General features: G+C 47.4%; 1 protein-coding gene across 2 annotated transcripts in view; it reads right to left on the bottom strand.

The window, feature by feature from the left end:
* The window catches only part of PTPRG (protein tyrosine phosphatase receptor type G), a 637,170-nt gene extending 630,399 nt beyond the window's left edge, over nt 1-6,771 (bottom strand). For both annotated transcript variants that reach the window (XM_016223094.2, XM_087825063.1), the window contains exon 1: nt 6,393-6,771. In XM_016223094.2, the coding sequence (XP_016078580.2) occupies nt 6,393-6,477 (85 nt within the window). In that variant the 5' untranslated portion in view covers nt 6,478-6,771. The remainder of the gene's footprint in view (nt 1-6,392) is intronic.
* Nucleotides 6,772-18,439: the final 11,668 nt, after the last annotated feature.

Raw genomic sequence — 18,439 nt, 5'->3', positions numbered from 1 at the left:
TAATTTTACGTGGGATGCCTTCAGGCCAGTCCCCATTCCTCCTCACCCTCAACAGCAAAGCCACGTACAAGAAACATCCTTTATGTGTATATAAAAGATGGTTAAGTGTTTCTGTTTTGTATACAGTTGTCCTTTTCATTTTCTTCTTCCCACACACTCCTATTCAAATCTGTAGTACACATAAAATAAAAATGGTTAATTTATTGAGCACCTACTATTTACCGTGCACAGTGCTGAGTCCTTTAGCAGGCACCTCATTCAACCCTCAGAAAACTAGGAATCGGGGTACAATCACGAGACCATTTCACAGAGAGAAAAAATAAAAAGAGGTGGCGTGCAGAGGTTAAGTAATCCATCTAAGGCAACAAAGCAAGTAATGGCAGAGGCAAGCTGGCTCCAGAGACCACATTCTTAGACATACTTCAGTATATTCTGTACAACTTTCCATATCTACCTGATTTTGAAAGAAAAAAAAAAGTACTAAGAAGTTCTTGGCTCCTAAAAGACTTTTTTTTTAACATCACCCCAGGATATTTTTTTCCTTTGCTTTTCGGGGGGGGGGGCCAACAGGGGACATCAATGTGAGAGATGGAGCCTGCAACTGAGGTATGTGCCTTTGGCTGGAATCGAACCCAGGACCTTTCAGTTGCAGGCCAACCCTCTGATGACTGAGCCAAACCGGCTAGGGCCTAAAAGACTTCTCCTTGTTATATGCTTATAAAACAGTACAGTCACTCATAAACTGGTTGACTGATATCAAAGTTCTTCAATGTGAGCCCAGCCGGGCGTGGCCCAGCAGTTGAGCGTTGACCTAAGATCCAGGCGATCAGGGTTCGATTCCTGGTCAGGGCACATACCCGAGTTGTAGGCTCGATCAATGACTTCTCTCATCATTGATGTTTCTATCTCTCTCCCCCTCTCCTTTCCTCTTTCTGAAATCAATAAAGATATATTTTAAAAAATTTAAAAAAAAAGTTCTTCAATGTGAAAGTTACCTCCCACCTCCCATCCCCACCCTAGGCACATAGGTACCACCACCCAATTCAGTTACAGGGGTGTCTAAAAGAGAAACCAGGCATATCTGGAACCTGGTCAGCTGGCCCTAAAAGCACTTTGTATGGTTTTCTAAATGGTCTTATCAAGTGCTGCAGTCAAACGTCTGTTATATATTTTAGTCATGGAGACTCTTCTGAAAATGAAATTCACCGACATTACTTCCAGATCTATGTTTTCAAAGAGACAATTCTGTGGTCTTGGAAATTTGAGACAAAGAGGAATTATAGGGAAACGCAGGGGGAAACAAGGGTGTTTAAAAGGCATCTTTTTTGGAGTGGTTTTTTGGTTACAATTCCACATAAACACAATACCAAAAAAAAAAGTTCAAGTCAGATGTGCATTTGATCTTGTAAGTACACAGAACACTGCCATCGTCCTGTGTTTGGTTCTTTGCAAGCGCGCTGGGTCACTCCCATTTCTCAGGCAGGGAAACCCAGATATCAGATGTTTTAATCATTTGCAAACATTTACTGAAGGCCTAACAGTGTGCCCAGGCAACCTCATTCCCGAACAAATTCAGTTACTGCTGCGGATTTCTCAGCGCCTGTTGGGGGCAGGCTCTTCCACTTTCCTGAGCCCCGCCTCAGTAGCTACCAGCTTTGCCTGGATCAAGCTCCGGTAAAGACCTAAGAGCAGGGCACACTTTCCCTGGCTTTGTTTGTATCATTACATATGCAGACTTTTTATTCTCTACACAGATAGTCAAAAATGCAGTTTCAGTGATTACAGCCTGTCATCTGATAGTAACCTGGAACCAAAGCACAGACAGAGCTTATTTGGGGGGACATCAAGCATATTCGAGATAATTTTAGGTACTCTGAATTTCTCCCATAAGCTCAGATTTGTGAAACTGACCACATGAAAGATGTGCCCCAGGATGAAAGTGTTAATCATCAATTTTTTTACGCTTGCAATTCTGAATGCACACCCACGCCGCATGCTCCAAGTTAAATGCTGAATGAAAATTCAGAATTTTTTTTAAAAAACCACCTTTCACCATGGAAGGAGAGGTTAAAGCAACCAGTCACTAGCAACACTTTAAATTTGCTTTCTTTCACATAGCTAAGTGTCCAGACTGTCCTTTTGATCATGTAGTTTCCAGGAAAATGGGGAAAGGAGGGTGGATAGTAAAAATTGCTCTGGGACATCTTAAATGTTCTTACATGAATGACAAGAAAGTTCACTCCAATCGGTGTACTGATAGGTAACTGATTACACCACACTAAACTTGGGCGTTTTTCAGAACAGAAGGCTGAATCTATCTGAAAGGGTTTTTGTTTTGTTTGGCTGCATAAAGTCATCAGCATTCCCTGTTCCACTTCCATATAAACAACAACATAATCTTTTATTCAGTGAAAACAGGTCCATAACTAAGGGGAGATGCTCAGCGCTTCACTCTGGGGCGGTTCTTTTTCTCATTTCAGCCACCCTTTCCTATAACCTTTCTGCCACGGGCAACAGCAACTTCCTCTGTTTCCAAAAAGTCCCGTTATGTAGTTATGCTCTAATTTCATCAGCTCTGTAATGTGAACACTGTTTAGAAGAAAGCATAAGATTTTATTCCTTAACTGAATCAGAGAAACCAATGTAAAGACTGGTTAAACAGTCTTTATTTTCACCCTGGCCGGTGCGGCCCAGCGGTTAGAGCCTCAGCCTGCTCAGCGCAGGGTTTGATTCCAGGTCAAGGGCACCTACCTGGATTGCAGGTTCCTTCCCCACCCCACCCATGTGTGTCTTTCGCATCCATGTTTTTCTCTCCCCCATGTTCCTCACACACACACATACACACCCTGTCCACTCTCTCTGAAAAGCAATGGAAAAACTATCCTCACGTGAATATTAACAAAAGAAAAAAAGATTATTTTCAAACAAGACACTTATGGGGGGGGGGGCTGCATGATTTCTCCCCCCATCCCTAAGAGTAAGACAGCTGACTTACAAATATTTCTTTCACATTTTTCTAAGAAGGCCATAAAGGATGTCCATCAGGACTGAAGCTGTGCATGCAAACACACAGAGGCAGCTAGAGGGAGAGGCAGCTGACATCAATCACGGATCCTCAGAGTCTGACACCTCCAAAAGTACACCGCCGAGCTTATCCATCTAAAGTGTTTCCAACGTCAGCCTCCTGGATGTAATCTAATTAGGGTACAAAACATATCAGAATGAGAGAGAAGGGGTTCACTCTGAGGACGGAAAGAGAGAAGAAATCAAAAAAAAATTTTTTTTAACTTTCTGCTGCAGAGCTTAAGAATGTAAAATACACAAAATGTTAACCCTCTCAAGTAACATTTTATATCCTGTAGGAGGCACTTACATTCTCAGTGATAAGCGAAAAATACCAAATGCTTAATGACTAGGCGTGAGATGTGCTTTAGAATAAGGTGTTGGGAGGGGCGGGGTATGGAAAAGGGAAGACCGAGCTGATCGCCGTAGCCGGGCAGGGGGTCCCCAGGGGTCCATTCCACTTTCCTATTTTCATACACTTCTCCCTAACAGAGTATTTTTTAAGAGACGTACGAAGAGAGCGTACAATGTATGCGCTGTATCATGTTTAATAACACCAGCTCTGGGAAGTGGAAACACCACTTGAAACACTAACTGCAGCGCGGGTCCCACCCCTGCCGTACTTTCCCGTCGGGTTCCAGGTCCGCGGGGATAAAACCAAGCCAGGGCTGATCCCCAAACCCTCCCACATCACAGCTCCCCTGGATCCTCAATAGCAGCCGGGAACTCAAAATTAACTGAGAAGCTGGTGCGATTCTGAGAAACAAAATAACTAACAAGAGATTTCGGTTAAAACCTCCCAAGAAGGACGCTGATCCAACAGCAGAAGCATTTGTATCCCTCGTGTCAAGCACGTAAACGCCTCCCGGATGGTGGCAAGCGAAGGGGGGGAGGGGTCCCCAAACGCACTCGCGCCCGCACGGGGCTGAGCGCGCGCCGGGAGCGGAGCGCGGAGCCGAGGCCCCCGCCCCGCCGCGCCCCCCCCGCAGCCCCGGGCTCCGCGTCCCGGCTCCCGCCGCGGCCCCACCGCACCGAGGTGGCAGGAGCCCCACCAGCGGTTCGGGGGCGCCCCCTGAGGTCCAGCGGCGTCACCGCACCTTCGGAACACGGCAAGCTGGCGGCTCCCAAGGCTCTGACATTTTAACTTTGCCTGGTTCCCGGCGCGGCGGCACCCTCTCCGGCTGCACTTTCCCAAACCGCGTGCCCCGCTCCCCTGCCGCTCGCGCCACTGCCCTGCCCCCTCCCGACACCGCTCCGCTCCCGAGCCAGGGGATGCGCTCTTTACCTCGCGGCGTGGGCACGAAAAGAAAATGTGGAAGACGGAAACTGTCCAAGCCCCACTAAGCGGCCTCACTCGCGGTCCCATTTTGGATTTCAAGCTTCCTCAGAGCACGAAAAAAAAATTTATTTTTTTTTTTAAAATTACGGCTGGCCCACTCGCTGACTGCATGCCGAGCGCAAGGAGAAGCCAGAGTGGAATTAGGAACCCCTCCTATTTCGCAAGGCTGCTCACCTGGTGCCTCCCGCTGCCCCCAGGAACGCGTGACCCGCACAAAACTCGACCCCAGGGTGCGCCTGAGCTCCCTCAGCCGGCAAGTCCGCGGCGGAGACGGCTAGAAAGAGCAGATGCCTAACACCATACCGAGCAGTGCTCTTTCACGGGGGGGGAAGGGTACTATTAAGGGGAACGGTCCACGCCGCCCCCAGCCCGGCCCCACGGAGGCAGGGCTCTGCTGGGCAGCCCGCAGGCCTCGGGGTGCGTGCGGACGCAGGTCCTCGCTCGGCATCGAGCTGCGTTTCTGGGCTGTGGTTCCAGGGGCAGGAGAATCCGCAGAGGGAAAGAGGGTGCCGGAGAGAGGAGACGATGCTTTGCCTCTCCGCCCCTCGAGGCCGCCCCAGAGCCTGCAAAGGAGACACTCGATACCGGTCCCCGAGGGCAGCAAAAGCGCCGGAGCCCTCCCGCGGGGCGCACGGCAGAGCTGAGGGACCCTCTGCACCAAAACCCAGCTCTCGGGGCGCCCGGGGGCAGGCGACAGTGACCGGGGAGAGCAAAAAACACTGAGGCACGTTTCCTTTTTTTTAATTTCAGATAACCCCCGCCTCCGGGTATCGTGGAGCTGCTGGGTGAGAAAGCAGAAAACCGGGATTCTCCGTCCTGAGGGAGATAAAAGGCCTCCTAAGGACAGAGTACCCCTTCTCCAGCTAGGGCACAGGACGTGGCCTCCTCCCCCGGGGAGCTCGGGGCTGCAGCCCGGAGGGCCTGCACTGGTGGGAGAGGTAGGCGGCTGGCCTCTTGCCCTCCTCGAGGGGGGGGGAGTCTGCCGGTGGAGGGCTAGAAGTGGAAGGTCGCCGAGCAAACACCCTGCTACGTGCGGCTACTTATTATCGTCACCAATGGCCAATACTGTCCTGGTCTTAACCCAGCCAGAAAGGAGCGGGTCTGGGTCTGCCTGCCGGGAACATCCTGCAAAGGGCAAAGATGAAGGTAGGCAGGCGCGCGCGAAAGGAAAAAATCCGCCCCTACAAGAACGGCAACCCAGATGCGGACGCGCCCCCGGCGCCCAGACCCGAGAAGCCCAGCCGAGCAGAGTTTCGGGGTGAAGGGGCCGCGTGACGGGGCTGGGGAAGCCAGAGATCTCCCTAAACCGTCCGCTCCCTGCCCTCCCACCGTGCCCAGGTCCCCGCGCCCGGGAAGGCTGCCTCTCGCTGGCACCGGAACGAAGCCCCGCGCTCTAGCTCCGAGCGGGGGGTCGCCCCTGGAGCACGCGAGCAGAATGCAGACTGCTCCCAACATCCCCAATCGTCCGCGGACAGCCTCCAGCTTCCCTCCCCCGGGACCCAGCCTCTCCAGAGAAAGGGTCGGGGAGCAGCAAAGCAAGTCCCTCCCTTCTGAGCTCCTTAAAACCCTCCCTAGCGAGGGGCGCACCATGGGCCCCTCAAACCCACAGAGGCATTCTCCCATGGTCCCAGTATCCCCCAACAGCCCCAGAGCTCGAGCTCTCACGAACGGCGGCGGATCTGCAGAACAAGTCCCCCTTTGCTCCCGACTCTGGCTCCCCAGGCCTCCCAAACCCGAGCGAGAGCAGACTCCTACGGCCCCTGTCCCCCTTTCCCCGCCAGCCCCTTCTCCCACCCTCCCCAACCATAAGCCTCCCTAAACGCCATCAGAACCAGCGGAGTGGGTCCCTCTCTCCTCCCCGGGCGTCCGGCCCCCCTCCACTGTCTCCGGGGTCCCCGGGACGGGCGCTCGAGCTCCGTGCCCCGGCGACAACTCCGCATCCCCCGCGCGCGCCGGCCAGGGCCGCGTCCCCTCGGCGGCCGGCACTCACCCGGGAAGCACACGACATAATGGAGCACGGAACTGGAGATTTTCAGGAACAAAATCCACCAACACGGTTCCAGTAACCTCCGCATGTCCGAAAACGCACATCGAAAAGAGAAAAGCAGGGGGGTAAACTTGTTGAATAAGTTCTTGCCTCCGTGTGAGCCTCCACTAAACCCGGGCTCTCGCCCTGCTCGCCCGTCCTACGGGCCCCCCGCGCTCAGCGGTCCCCCTGGAATCCGGGAAGCCAAGCGTCCTTAGGAAAGCCTCAAAAAGTGACCAGGAACGCGGAGCCACGCTGGGGTCGATCCTCGGCTGAGGAGGGCTGCTTTCCGTTCAAAAAGGAGCGAGGCGAGCGAACGAGGCGAGGAGGCGGCGGGCGGCGGCGACGCCTGGGGCCCGGGGCGGGCAGGGACCGCGGGCGGCAGCGGCGAGCAGCCGAGGATACCCAACTTGAGTCGGCAGCGCAGCGCAGCCCGAGAGCCGGCGGGCGGCGGCAGGCGGAGCGCGGCGCGGCGCGGCGTCTCCGGGCTTCAGGCAGGCAGCTCCTTCCAGGGCCCCGGGAAGGAAGGAGGCATGTTTGCGAGCGGGGAAGGGGAGGGGAGAGGCGGGGGGAGCGCAGAGCCCCCCCAAAATAGAAACGGCAGGAGGAAAACACAAAGGATCTCAGAGGGACGCTGGGGCCGGGGCGCCTTCAGTCCATGCTCCTGAAAGTTGTGGCTCCGGCGCGAGCTGGGGAGGAACGGAGAGCGCGGGGCTGGAAACTGGCCATGCCTCCATACAGGAAGTAACATGTGAGCATGGATCCTGGCAGAGACTTTAAAGCCGGCGAGCGAGCGAGCAGGGGGCGCGCGGCGGCGGCGGCGGCGGCGGGGGCGCGCGAGCAGGGGCGCGCGGCAGGGGCGGGGGCGCGCCGCCACAGCGGCGGGCGCGCGCCCTCCGCGCTCTTAAAGCGGCCACGTTCTGCTACCACCTAGGAAGGGTCCCCCAGCCCAGTTCTCCCCGCGCGCTGCCCCGGGGTCTGCGGGCTCGCCTGGGGCAGGCTAGGGGCGGCTCTGGCCCGGTCTTGGAGAAAGGGGGAAGGGAGGCTGCCTTCTGGGGCTGGCGAGTCTTTGCCAGATTCCCGTTCTGCAAGCTCTTAAAGACGCCGCGCTTTGCGCGGGCTTAGCGAGGTCTCCCCCGGTCCTCGTTGCTCGCGGATCCGGGACTCGGGGGACCTTAGTTGGGGTCTGAGGAGAGAAGGGCGGCAGGCTGCCTTCTTTGGGCTCCAGGGTATCCCGTTGGGTTCCATCGCCCTGGCCGCACCGCGGCGGGGCGCGCCCTGCTCGCGCCCCCAGCCGGGCCCAGTCCCCCTCCTGGAAACAAAGCCGAGCGGCCTTTGCACTCGAGCTGCAAGAGGATTTATTTTTTTTTTTTTATTTTCGGGCTTCCGTTGGCCCGGTCCACGGCTGGTGAGTGGGGGTGGGGTGGGGGGAGGAGGAATATCGATCCTTGACTGGCAAAACCCAGCCCTCGGAGCCCCACACCCCACTTCCCCGCGCCTCGGTGGATGGTGGCAGAGTTCCCCCAACTCGCGGCTCCACAGGAGGGGGAAGGTCCCCGCACTCGGGCCTGGCGGCGGGCAGCGCGCCGCGGTGCGCCTCTCGCCCCCGCCGGGTGAAAGCAGCCCCGCGGGGCAGCACCGATTTCCTGGCAGCTTCCCGGGGCGCGGCGGCTTCTATAGCAGTCGGAGAGAGGCGTCCGGGGGAAGTGGGAGGACCGGGCTTATCTGTAATGAGTTTTGTCCCTTGGCTCTTGGTGAGAAGATCTTTATCGCTTAGGCTTCTATGCGCCCTATTTTTCTCTTACTCTAGTGCTAAAAGGGGGGGAGGCGAGCTTTTGATTAAACATGTAATTGAGCCAAGGTAATTAGCCATTTATAATTTTTGCCTAATTTTTCTGCCTCTATTTAAAACTATCTTGACATGTTTTTAACGGCGCCTGCTGTTTCATCTCACCATGCAGGGTCCCCCCACCCACCCAAACATCCCAACCGGATGCTAAGTTTTCAAATAATATACAGATGTTCGGAGATCCTCCCGCAAGATGTGATTAGGGAAGCAGTTTCACACCCACACTCTCAAAAGAAAAGCCTTTGAAAAGTTACCTTTGGGATTATAAACTAATAAAAGCCAGGAAGTTCCCGGGGAGGGCCCTCCTCTATCTTTAGCAGACCGGAGTGAACACCCTGCCCCCCCCCCCCCCAGGGTAGGTAATGAGTCGACTTTGTTTGCTTTGGAATTTGGCCCTTCCTGGTTTTGTTGAAATCCTTACTCCCGCATAAATGCTTGCCAGGGTCAGTTTTCTTGGGGAGGGTTGTATGCAAGGGATGTCCATCCTCAGTGAGAGCTTTGAGTGCGTTTAGAATGACCCTTGTGTGTCTAACTACCTTATTAAAATTGAGTGATAAAGGGGAAATCTGTGGAATTTGAATGAGAACAGAACACCTGGGTAGACATCCCCAGGTGAGTTTCTTCCTTTGCAAAATGTACATCATAAAAACTGCCATTTGTGGAATGTTTACTCTCTACCAGGCATTGTGCTCAATTCTTTCCATCAGCTGTTCATTCAGCAGATTTACTGAGCACTTACTGTGTGCCGGGCATACTGGGGACACAGGCATAAACTAAAAGGACAAGGCCTGTGACCTTTGTGGAGCTTACCTTCCAAAATAAAGGACACATTCTCTCATGGAGTTCTGTCAGCGCTAAGAATTATTACCCCTGTTTTATAGACAAGAAAACCTGCTCAGAGGAGCAAAATAATGGATCTCCAGCTAGTGAGTAGCAGAGTTAGGATTCTGAGGCCTGTGTGCCTCCCCAATTGTGAAAGGAATGATGGTTTGTTCGAAAAGACACTGAAATGTGGATGGGAAAAATGGCTTAGGAGTGGGGGAAACCTCACATGAGTTTGGGGAGTGAATTACTACTACTCTTACAGTATAGGAGGCTCACACTAAAAATAAACGTCAAGTTGGGTCTGGCCTGGCCACTGTCCTAGGGCCCTAGGCTGACGTTTAAGGCAAACTGCTCTTGCAAGCACCTCCCACAACCTCGGCCTACCATTTTGCATAACAAAATAGGATTTTACAGGAATGCGACACAGGATGCATTTTCATTCATTCTACAGCCAATTACAGAACAGCTTGTACACAGGAGACACAGTATCAAGTTTTTGCTGCACAAAATGAGCCCACAGTTGTGCCTGTCCTGCTCCCACCTGGTGATTACCACCCCCCAGGGGATGTGGGGGCTGCACAATACAATGAGCACCCCTGGAGAGTTGGTGTGAGGGGCCTGGGAGTGCCAAAGAAAGAGGGGCTACCCTGATGCGAAGATAAGGCTGCAAATGGAAGGTTCTGGTACTGTAATAAAGCACCCCCAAGCTCAGTGCCTTACAACACACATTTATGGTCTCACAGCTCTGTGGGTCAGACGTTGAGACACAGTGTCTGGGTCTCCGTAGGCTGAGATCAAGGTGTCAGCCAGGCATTCTCATCTAGAACTTGGGGTCCTCTTCAAAGCTCCTTCAGATTCTTGACAGAATTGAGTCCTTTGTATCTGTGGGACAGATCCTTATTTTCTTGCCCGCTGTTGGCCAGGGATCAATCTCAGCTCGAGGTCACCCTCAAGTTTAGGCCACGTGGCCCTTTCACAACATGGCAACTTACCTCTTCAAAGGCAACAAGAGGCTCCCTGCAGTCAGCTACAAAGGAGCCTTGCGAGTGACAATATCATCCGTTTTGTCATATAATGTAACCTAAGGAAGAGAATCCCTTTCTCATCACATTCACAGGTCTTACCTGCTCTCAGAAGAGGGGATTTTACACCTGGGGTAGGAATCTTGGGGACCATCTTAGAATTCTGCCCACCATTGCTCCAGTGGTCTATTTTGAGTATAGACTAGTGGTTACAGGGAACAGCAATGAAGCCAGTGTAGCTGGGTTCTGATTGACTATGGACAACTTAACCACTTTGTGCTTCAGTTTCCTAATTTGTAAAGAAGGAACACTAGCTGTATCTACTCCTCACTTGAGAAAATTAAAAAGGAGTTAAAAAAGAGTAAAGTACTTAGGACAGTGCCAGGCACCTGATAAGCTTTTAATAAATGCAAGCTATTACTGTTACCTGCTCAAAAAAGCCTATGCAACGTGAAGCGGATGTGTTATTTTCTCCCTGCTCAGCTTCCATTTATTTTCTCCTAGTGCTAGCACTCCAGCTTTCCTTTGTGTTCATCCCCCCCTGATGGCCTTGGTGAGCCAGCCACCGTCCTCCATCACTACCCTCTGCCTCTTCCTCTCCACCTCCCTGGCTTTGAATGGACATGTGTCCCAGCCCTGACTAGTTGGAGCATCTCAGCTTTCTGGCCTGCTTGACTTAGGGATGGCCGCATGATTTTCCACATGATTCAGTGAGAGTCAGACTTCTTCCTGGGTTTGCCATGCTGGATAAACTTAAGACTTGAGAAGCAAGGAGGGTTCCACTTGGCAAGAGCCTGCTTGAGGATGAAGTTGACACACAGGGGGAGACAGAGGAGAGAGATGGTGCAACATCTGATACCATCACTCGAGTCCTTGGATTATGTTGTACCTGAAGCCAGACTAGACCCTGCAGTTTTTAGTTACTTAGGCTGATAAATTCCTTTTCTTCCTCTTGCCTCTTTGAGTTGGGTTTTTATTAAGTTGAAACTAAAAACTTGAAACCTGTAACTGATGGTGAGAGATAAGCAAAATACTGTATTCATATTTTACAAAGAAAGAAGCAGGAGCTCTTTGAATTAGTGAATTAGCGGGGGTGATTGAGATAGTAAGCAACGGAAGACTCAAGCTTCTGACACCAGGTCCACTGTACCAATTATTTATTGTCATGTAACAAATCATCCCAAAACTTAGTAGCTTGAAACAACAACCATTTCATTTGTTCTTGATTCTGTAGGCCAGCAATTTGGGCTGGGCTCAGCTAGGTATTCTTTTCTTTCTCTCTCTTTTTTTAATTTACTGGTTTTAGAGAGAGAGGAAAGGAGAAGAGAAACATTGATTTGTTGCTCCACTTATTTATGCATTCACTGGTTGAATCTTGTATGTACCCTGACCGGGGATCGAACCCACAACCTTGGTGTATTGGGACGACACTCTAACCAACCGAGCTCCCCAGCCAGGGTCAGCTAAGCATTCTTTCGCTAGTCTTACTGGCCGTCACTCATGCAGCTGTAGCACCAACTTCTAGAGGCTCATCTGGGATTGTACAGTCTAAGGTGGTGTCACTCACATGCCTGGAAATTAGTGCTGACTCTTGGCTTGGGCACCTCAGTTTTCATCGCTGACATCTCCAGCAGCCTATCTCAGACTTACTCACAAAGAGGTCGCAGGCCAATAGGAGAGAGTGAGATATAGACTAAGCCGTGGCATAACATCCCTTCCACTGCATTTTATTAGTCAAAGCAAGTCGAAAAGCCCAGATTCAAGGGGATTGAGAAATAGACTTTAGTTCTTTAGGGGAGGAGCAGAAAAGTTGCATTGCAAAGAGGCATTAAAACAAGGGTGGGACAAATTGTGGCCTTTGCAAACTATCTACTTCATATTAAAATTAAACAGTGCCTATATGGATGGAATTGTGTCCCTCAAAAAAGATACATTGAAGTACTAATCTTTAGTTAATCTCAATAAGAGACCTTATTTGGAAATAGGTTCTTGGCAGAGGTAATCAAGTTAAAATGAGGTTATCAGGGTGGGCTTTAATCCAATTTAATTGGTGTCCTTATAAAAAGGGGAAATCCAGACATAGATACAGACAAGCACAGCAGGGAGAGAGTGTGCAAACACCAGCGAGGGAGATGGCCGTGCAACAGGAGGGATGCATCTATAAGCCAAGGGTTCATGGCAAACACCGGAAGCTAGGAAGAGGCAACGAAGATTTCCGCTCCATGTTTCAGAGGGAGTATGGCCCTGCCAACACTTTGGTTTTTGACTCCTAGCCTCCAGAACTGTGAGACAATAAATTTCTGCTGTTTTAAGCCACTCAGTCTGTGGTACTTTGTAACAGCAACCCTAGGAAACTAAGAGAGCTCATTAACCTTTTGCCCTACATGGTTTTGATGTGTAGGTAAACCACACTAGTGACGTTTTCAACCTCACGAGTGAACGATTGCAGAACAGTAACAACAGCAAAGCTATTCTAGTCAGTATAGAATATATTGTCAGTTTGGGGCAATGTTTATTTTAGGATAAAAGAAATTAAGATTAACAAAACACATTTATTCTGAAACATGGAACAAAGAAAAACCTCAAAGTCCTGTAAAAATGGTATTTGTCGTTGCATGAAACCCTCTATTCAGTGGCCTAAAGCGAATGAATGAGTAAATACACTTTTTAAAAAGTAGGATTAAATACTAGTAGCAAACATGACTGATAAGGCTCTCTTGGTTGCAAGTAACAGGAGCCCAAAGTAAGCCAACTGGAACACAAAGAGGAAGTTTTTGATCATATCCTGCTGGAAAGTCCAAGGCTTTAACACTGGATCCAGGGGGTCCAGTGCTGGCTCCATATTCCTTCTCAAGCTCCTGTGGCTCTGCTTTTCTCTCCTTTGACTTCCTTGTCAGGCTCCTGGTGATTCCTGTTCTCAGAAGGATATCTTTCCCAGTGTCCAAATTGATTCTCCAAAATGTATTTGGATTACCCTTGATTGGGTCCTATACCTCTACCTGGACCAGGGTATTGGACTTGACCAACCTGGTGATGGAGTCACTCCTGATTTTCAGCACATTAGAAGAAAGGGGAGTAGGAGAAGGAATGGCAGGTAAAAATAGCTAAAAATATCATTTAATCCTTGAGGTAACTATTATTACCTCTATTTTAAAGAAGTGAAAACTAGCCCTAGCCGGTTTTGCTCAGTGGTTAGAGTGTTGGCCAGGTTCGATTCTGGTCAAGGGCATGTACCTCAGTTGCAGGCTCCATCCCCGGCCCTGGCCAGGGCATGTGCGGGAGGCAACCAATATCTCTCTCTCTCTCTCTCTCTCCCCCCCCCTTCCACTCTCTCTGAAAAGCAATGGGGGAAAAAGCCTCTGGTGAGAATTAAAAATAATAAGAAAAATTGTCATTTAAAAAAAAAAGTGAAAACTAAGACATTGTGAGTTTAGGTAATTTGAATGAAGCTACCAAGGACTAGAGAATAAGGCTGGGACTCGGGTGATGAAGTACCCTAGGCTCAGAAATAAGTCCTGAAACATAGTTACAAGACCTAAATCCTAAAGTCAAAGCATCACAGTAACATGACTTACAAGCATTGTAGGCCCATAGTAATCAGAGATGATGACAATAATTTATGAACAAGAATCTTCATCACAGTATTTCCAGATAAAAAGTGGAAAAAATTAAATATTCAAAGATAAGGGATCAATTAAATAATTACATAGCCATTTAGTGAAATACTATGCTGTTATTCACAATGATGTTCTTGAAATTCAACATGTTAAAAACCTAAAATCATTTTCCTGCAGCTATAATAATGTTATCACAATTGCAGAAAACAAGAGGACTTCAAATAAATATGAAATGTGCGAAAGCACTGGATTTACGTTTTCTGTTTATAATTTTATGTCAGTGAAGAAGGCTTCAGGATCTACTGAAATAGCTTATTTTTTTCATTTACTACACAATTCCCTAAAAAGCAAACAAAAACAAAAAAAGAATATTCACATGCAAAATATTCCTTGGTAATACTAACTGCTGGTATACACCAGTACTCATTTGCTGCCCTTGGAATGCAAATTGGTATCAATGTTCTGAAAAACAACTTGTCAGTATGTATCAAGAACCTCAAAAACATTTGTATCTTTTGGCCTAGAAATTAAACTTTTTACAGTCTCTCAAAACAGAGACAATCAGAAACGGAAATCCCTCAAAAAATATCTATGAGGGTGGGATGATATATTCGAAGTCATGAAAGAAAAAACTTCCAACCAAGAATATTTTATCTGAAAAAGCTGTCCAGAAATAAAAGAGAGATAAAGACTTTCCCAGACAAACAAAAGCTGAGGCAATTCATCGCCACTAGACTTGCCTTACGAGAAATGCTGAAAGGACTTCTTCAAGCTGACATGAAAGAGTGCTAATTAGTAACATGAAAATATACAACACATTGGTAAAAAATAAGTATATAGTCAGATTCAGAACACTAACATTGTCATCTAGTGGAGTATTAAACACTTAACTCTAGAATAAAAATAATCATAGTTACAATCATTTGTTAATGAATACACAATATAAAAGAGGTAAATTCATAATTCAAATAAAAAACATAAAAGGGGAATAAAAGGATAGAGTATTAGCATGTGATTGAAGTTGTTATCAAGCATGAAATCAACCGTTATAGCTTATGTTTTCTATACACCTCATGGTGACCACAAAGCAAAAGCATACAGTAGAGCCACAAAAGACAAAGGGAAGAGAGTCAAAGCATTCCACTACAGAAATCAATCAAATCACAAAGAAGTGTAGTAAAAAAGGAAGCGAGGAACAAAGGAAATACAAGACAGCGGAAACAATAAGATGGCATTAATAAGTCTTTACTAATCAATACTTAGTCTAAATGTAAGTGGATCGAATTCTTCAATCGAAAGACATAGAATGGCTGGATGAATTAAAAAACAAAACAAGCCCAGCCGGGCTTAACTCAATGGCTGAGCATCGACCAGGATCTAGAAGATTGGGATTCGATTCCTGGTCAGGGCACATGCCCGGGTTGTGGGCTCCATCCCAAGTTGGGAGCGTGCAGGAGGCAGCCGATCAACGACTCTCTCATCATTGATATTTCTGTCTCTCTCCCTCTCCCTTCCTCTCTCTGAAATCAATAAAGATATATTTTTAAAACACACACACACACGCACACAAAAAAACAACTATATGCTGCCTACAGCAAACTCATTTTAGCTTTAAGGACACATATAAGCTCAAAGTGAAGGGGTAGAAAAAATATTCCGTGCAAGTGGAAACCAAAAGAGAAAAGGGGTATCTATAGGTATATCAGGCAAATAGACGTTAAGCCAAAAATGGTAACAAGAGACAAAGAAAGTCGTTATATTATGACAAAGGGCTCAATTCATTAGAAAATATGACAATCGTAAATATACATACACCCAACCAAAGAGCACCTAAATATGTTAAACAAATAATAATAGATCTGAAGGGAGAAACAGACAACAGTACATTAATAATAGGGTACTTTAATACCCTACGTTCAACAATGGATAGATCATCCACATAGAAAATCAGCAAGGAAATATTGGACTTGAACCATACTTTAGGCCAAATGGACCTAAAAGACGTGTACAGAACATTTGATCAAAGCAGCAGAATACATATTCTTCTCAAGTGCACATCGTACGTTCTCCAAGATAGGTTACATGATAGGTCTTAAAACAAGTCTTGGGAAAATTAAGAAGATGGAAATTATACCAAGTATCTTTTCTGACCACAGTGTTATAAAACAAGAAATCAGTAGGAGGAGGAAAGCTGGAAAATTCGCAAATATGTGGAAATTAAACATTACACTCTGAACAATGGGTCCAAGAATAAGTAAAAATTTAAATAAAAATAATCTTGAAAAAAATGGAAACACAACATACCAAAACCTATAGGATGCTGCAAAAAATAGTTCTAAGAGGCTAGTTTACTGTGATAAACACCTACATTGAGGAAAAAGAAAGATCTCAAATAAATAAACTTGCACCTCAAGGAACTAGAAATAGAAGCCCAAACTAAGCCCAAAGTTAGCAGAAAGAAGGAAATAACAAAGATCAGAGTAGAAATAAATGAAACAGAGACACAAAAACCAGAGAAAAAATCAGTGAAAGTAAGAGATGTTTATTTTGAACAGATAGACAAAATTGACAAATCTTCATTTAGACTAAAAACAATAGAGGGAAGACTCAGACAGATAATAGCAGACATACAAAATACCATAAGAAACTACTACATGCTGACAAACTGGATAACCTAGAAGAAAATGATAAATTTCTAGAAACATGCAACCTGCTAAGATTGAATCACACGAAAAATAGAAAATATGAACAGACTAATAGTAAGTAAGGAGAATGAATCAGTAATTAAAAACCTCCCAACAAAGAAAAGCCATGACCAGAAGGTTTTCCTGGTGAATTATACCAAATATTTAAAGAAGCATTAACATAAATCCCTTTCAAACTCTTCCCAGAAAATGAAGAGGTAGGAAAACTCCCAAGCTCATTTTATGAGGCCAGCATTATCCTGATACCAAAGACAGAGAAGGACAGTAGAAGAAAATAAAACCACAGGCTAACATTCCTGAGGAATACAGATGCTTGAAAATTCTCAACAAAATATTAGCAAACCAAATTCAGCAGCACATTAAAAGGATTATACAGCATAATCAAGTGAGATTTACCCCTGGGATGCAAGGGCGGTTCAACATACGCAAATTAATAAATGTGTTACACCACATCGACAGAATGAAAGATAAAAATTATATGAACATCCCTATAGATGCAGAAAAGCATTTGACAAAATACAATATCCTTTCATGATAAAAACTCTCAACAAGTTGGTCATAGAAGGAACATGCATCAACAAATAAAGGCCCTATATAACAAGCCCACAGCTAACATCATACTCAACTGTGAAAGTTTGAAAGCTTTTCTTCTAAGATCAGGAAGAAGACAAAGGTGCCCACCCTCATCACTCCTATTCGACACAGTACTGGAAGCCCTAACCAGAGCAATCAGGAAAGAAAAAGAAACGTAAGGCATCCAAACTGGAAATGAAAAGCAAGATTGTCTTTGTTTACAGATAAGATGATTTTATGTGTAGAAAATTCTAAAGACTACACCCAAAAACTGTTAGAACTAATCAACTAATTCAGTTAAGTTCCAGGATTCAAATTCAACATACAGAATTTTATTTCTATATATTAACAAAATATCTGAAAGGAAACTAAAACAATCCCACTCAAGATAGCATCAAAAACAATAAAATACTTGGGAATAAATTCAACCAAGGAGGTGAAAGATCTGTACATGAAACTACAAGACTTTGATAAAAGAAATTGCAGACACAAATGGAAAGATATCTCATGTTCATGAACTGAAAGAATTAATATTGTTAAAATGTCCATACTACCCAAAGCCATCCAGAGATTTAATGCCCTCCCTGTAAAAATTCCAGTAACATTTTTTCACAGAAATAGAAAAAAAAAATCCTAAAATTTTTATGGAACCCCAAAAAGACCCTGAATAGTCGCTGCAATCCAAGAAAGGAAAACAAAGCTGGAGACATCACACTACCTGATTTCAAAATTTATTACAAAGCTATAGTAATAAATCAGCATGGTACTGGCGTAAAAGTCGACACGTAGACTAAGGGAACAGAATCCAGAGCCCAGAAACAAACCCTTGCATATTTGGTTAGCTAACACTTGACTATGGAGTGAATACTCAATAGGAAAGAACAGCCTCTTTGATAAATGGTGTAAAGGCTTCAGGAGCCGCGGGCTTGGGTGCAGAGACGGCCAAGTGCAAGAACCACACCAGGCACAACCAGTCCCAAAAATGGCACAGACATGGCATCAAGAAACCCTGATCACAAAGATCCGAATCTCTTAAGGGAGTAGACCCCAAGTTCCTAAGGAACATGCGCTGCCGAGAAGCACAACAACAAGGGCCTGAAGAAGACGCAGGCCAACACTGCCAGGGCCACGAGTGCACGCGCAGAGGCTACCGAGGCCCTCGGAAAGCCCGAGGGGGTCAAGCCCAGGATTCCAAAGGGCGGCAGCCACAAGCTCAGTCCACTGGCCTACATCACTCACCCCAAGCTTGGGAACATACTCGTGTCCACATCGCCAAGGGTCTCAGGCTCTGTCGGCCAAAGGCCAAGGCCAAGGCTCCAACCAAGCCCCAAGCTGCGGGTGCAGGTGCAGCTCCAGCTTCGGTTCAGGCTCCAGCTCCCAAAGGTGCCCAGGCACCTGCTCCCAAAGGTGCCCAGGCCCC

This window comes from Miniopterus natalensis, chromosome 15 (assembly GCF_054644295.1).
Source record: "Miniopterus natalensis isolate mMinNat1 chromosome 15, mMinNat1.hap1, whole genome shotgun sequence".
Lineage (NCBI taxonomy): Eukaryota > Metazoa > Chordata > Mammalia > Chiroptera > Miniopteridae > Miniopterus > Miniopterus natalensis.
This window is presented reverse-complemented; position numbering and strand designations above follow the sequence as displayed.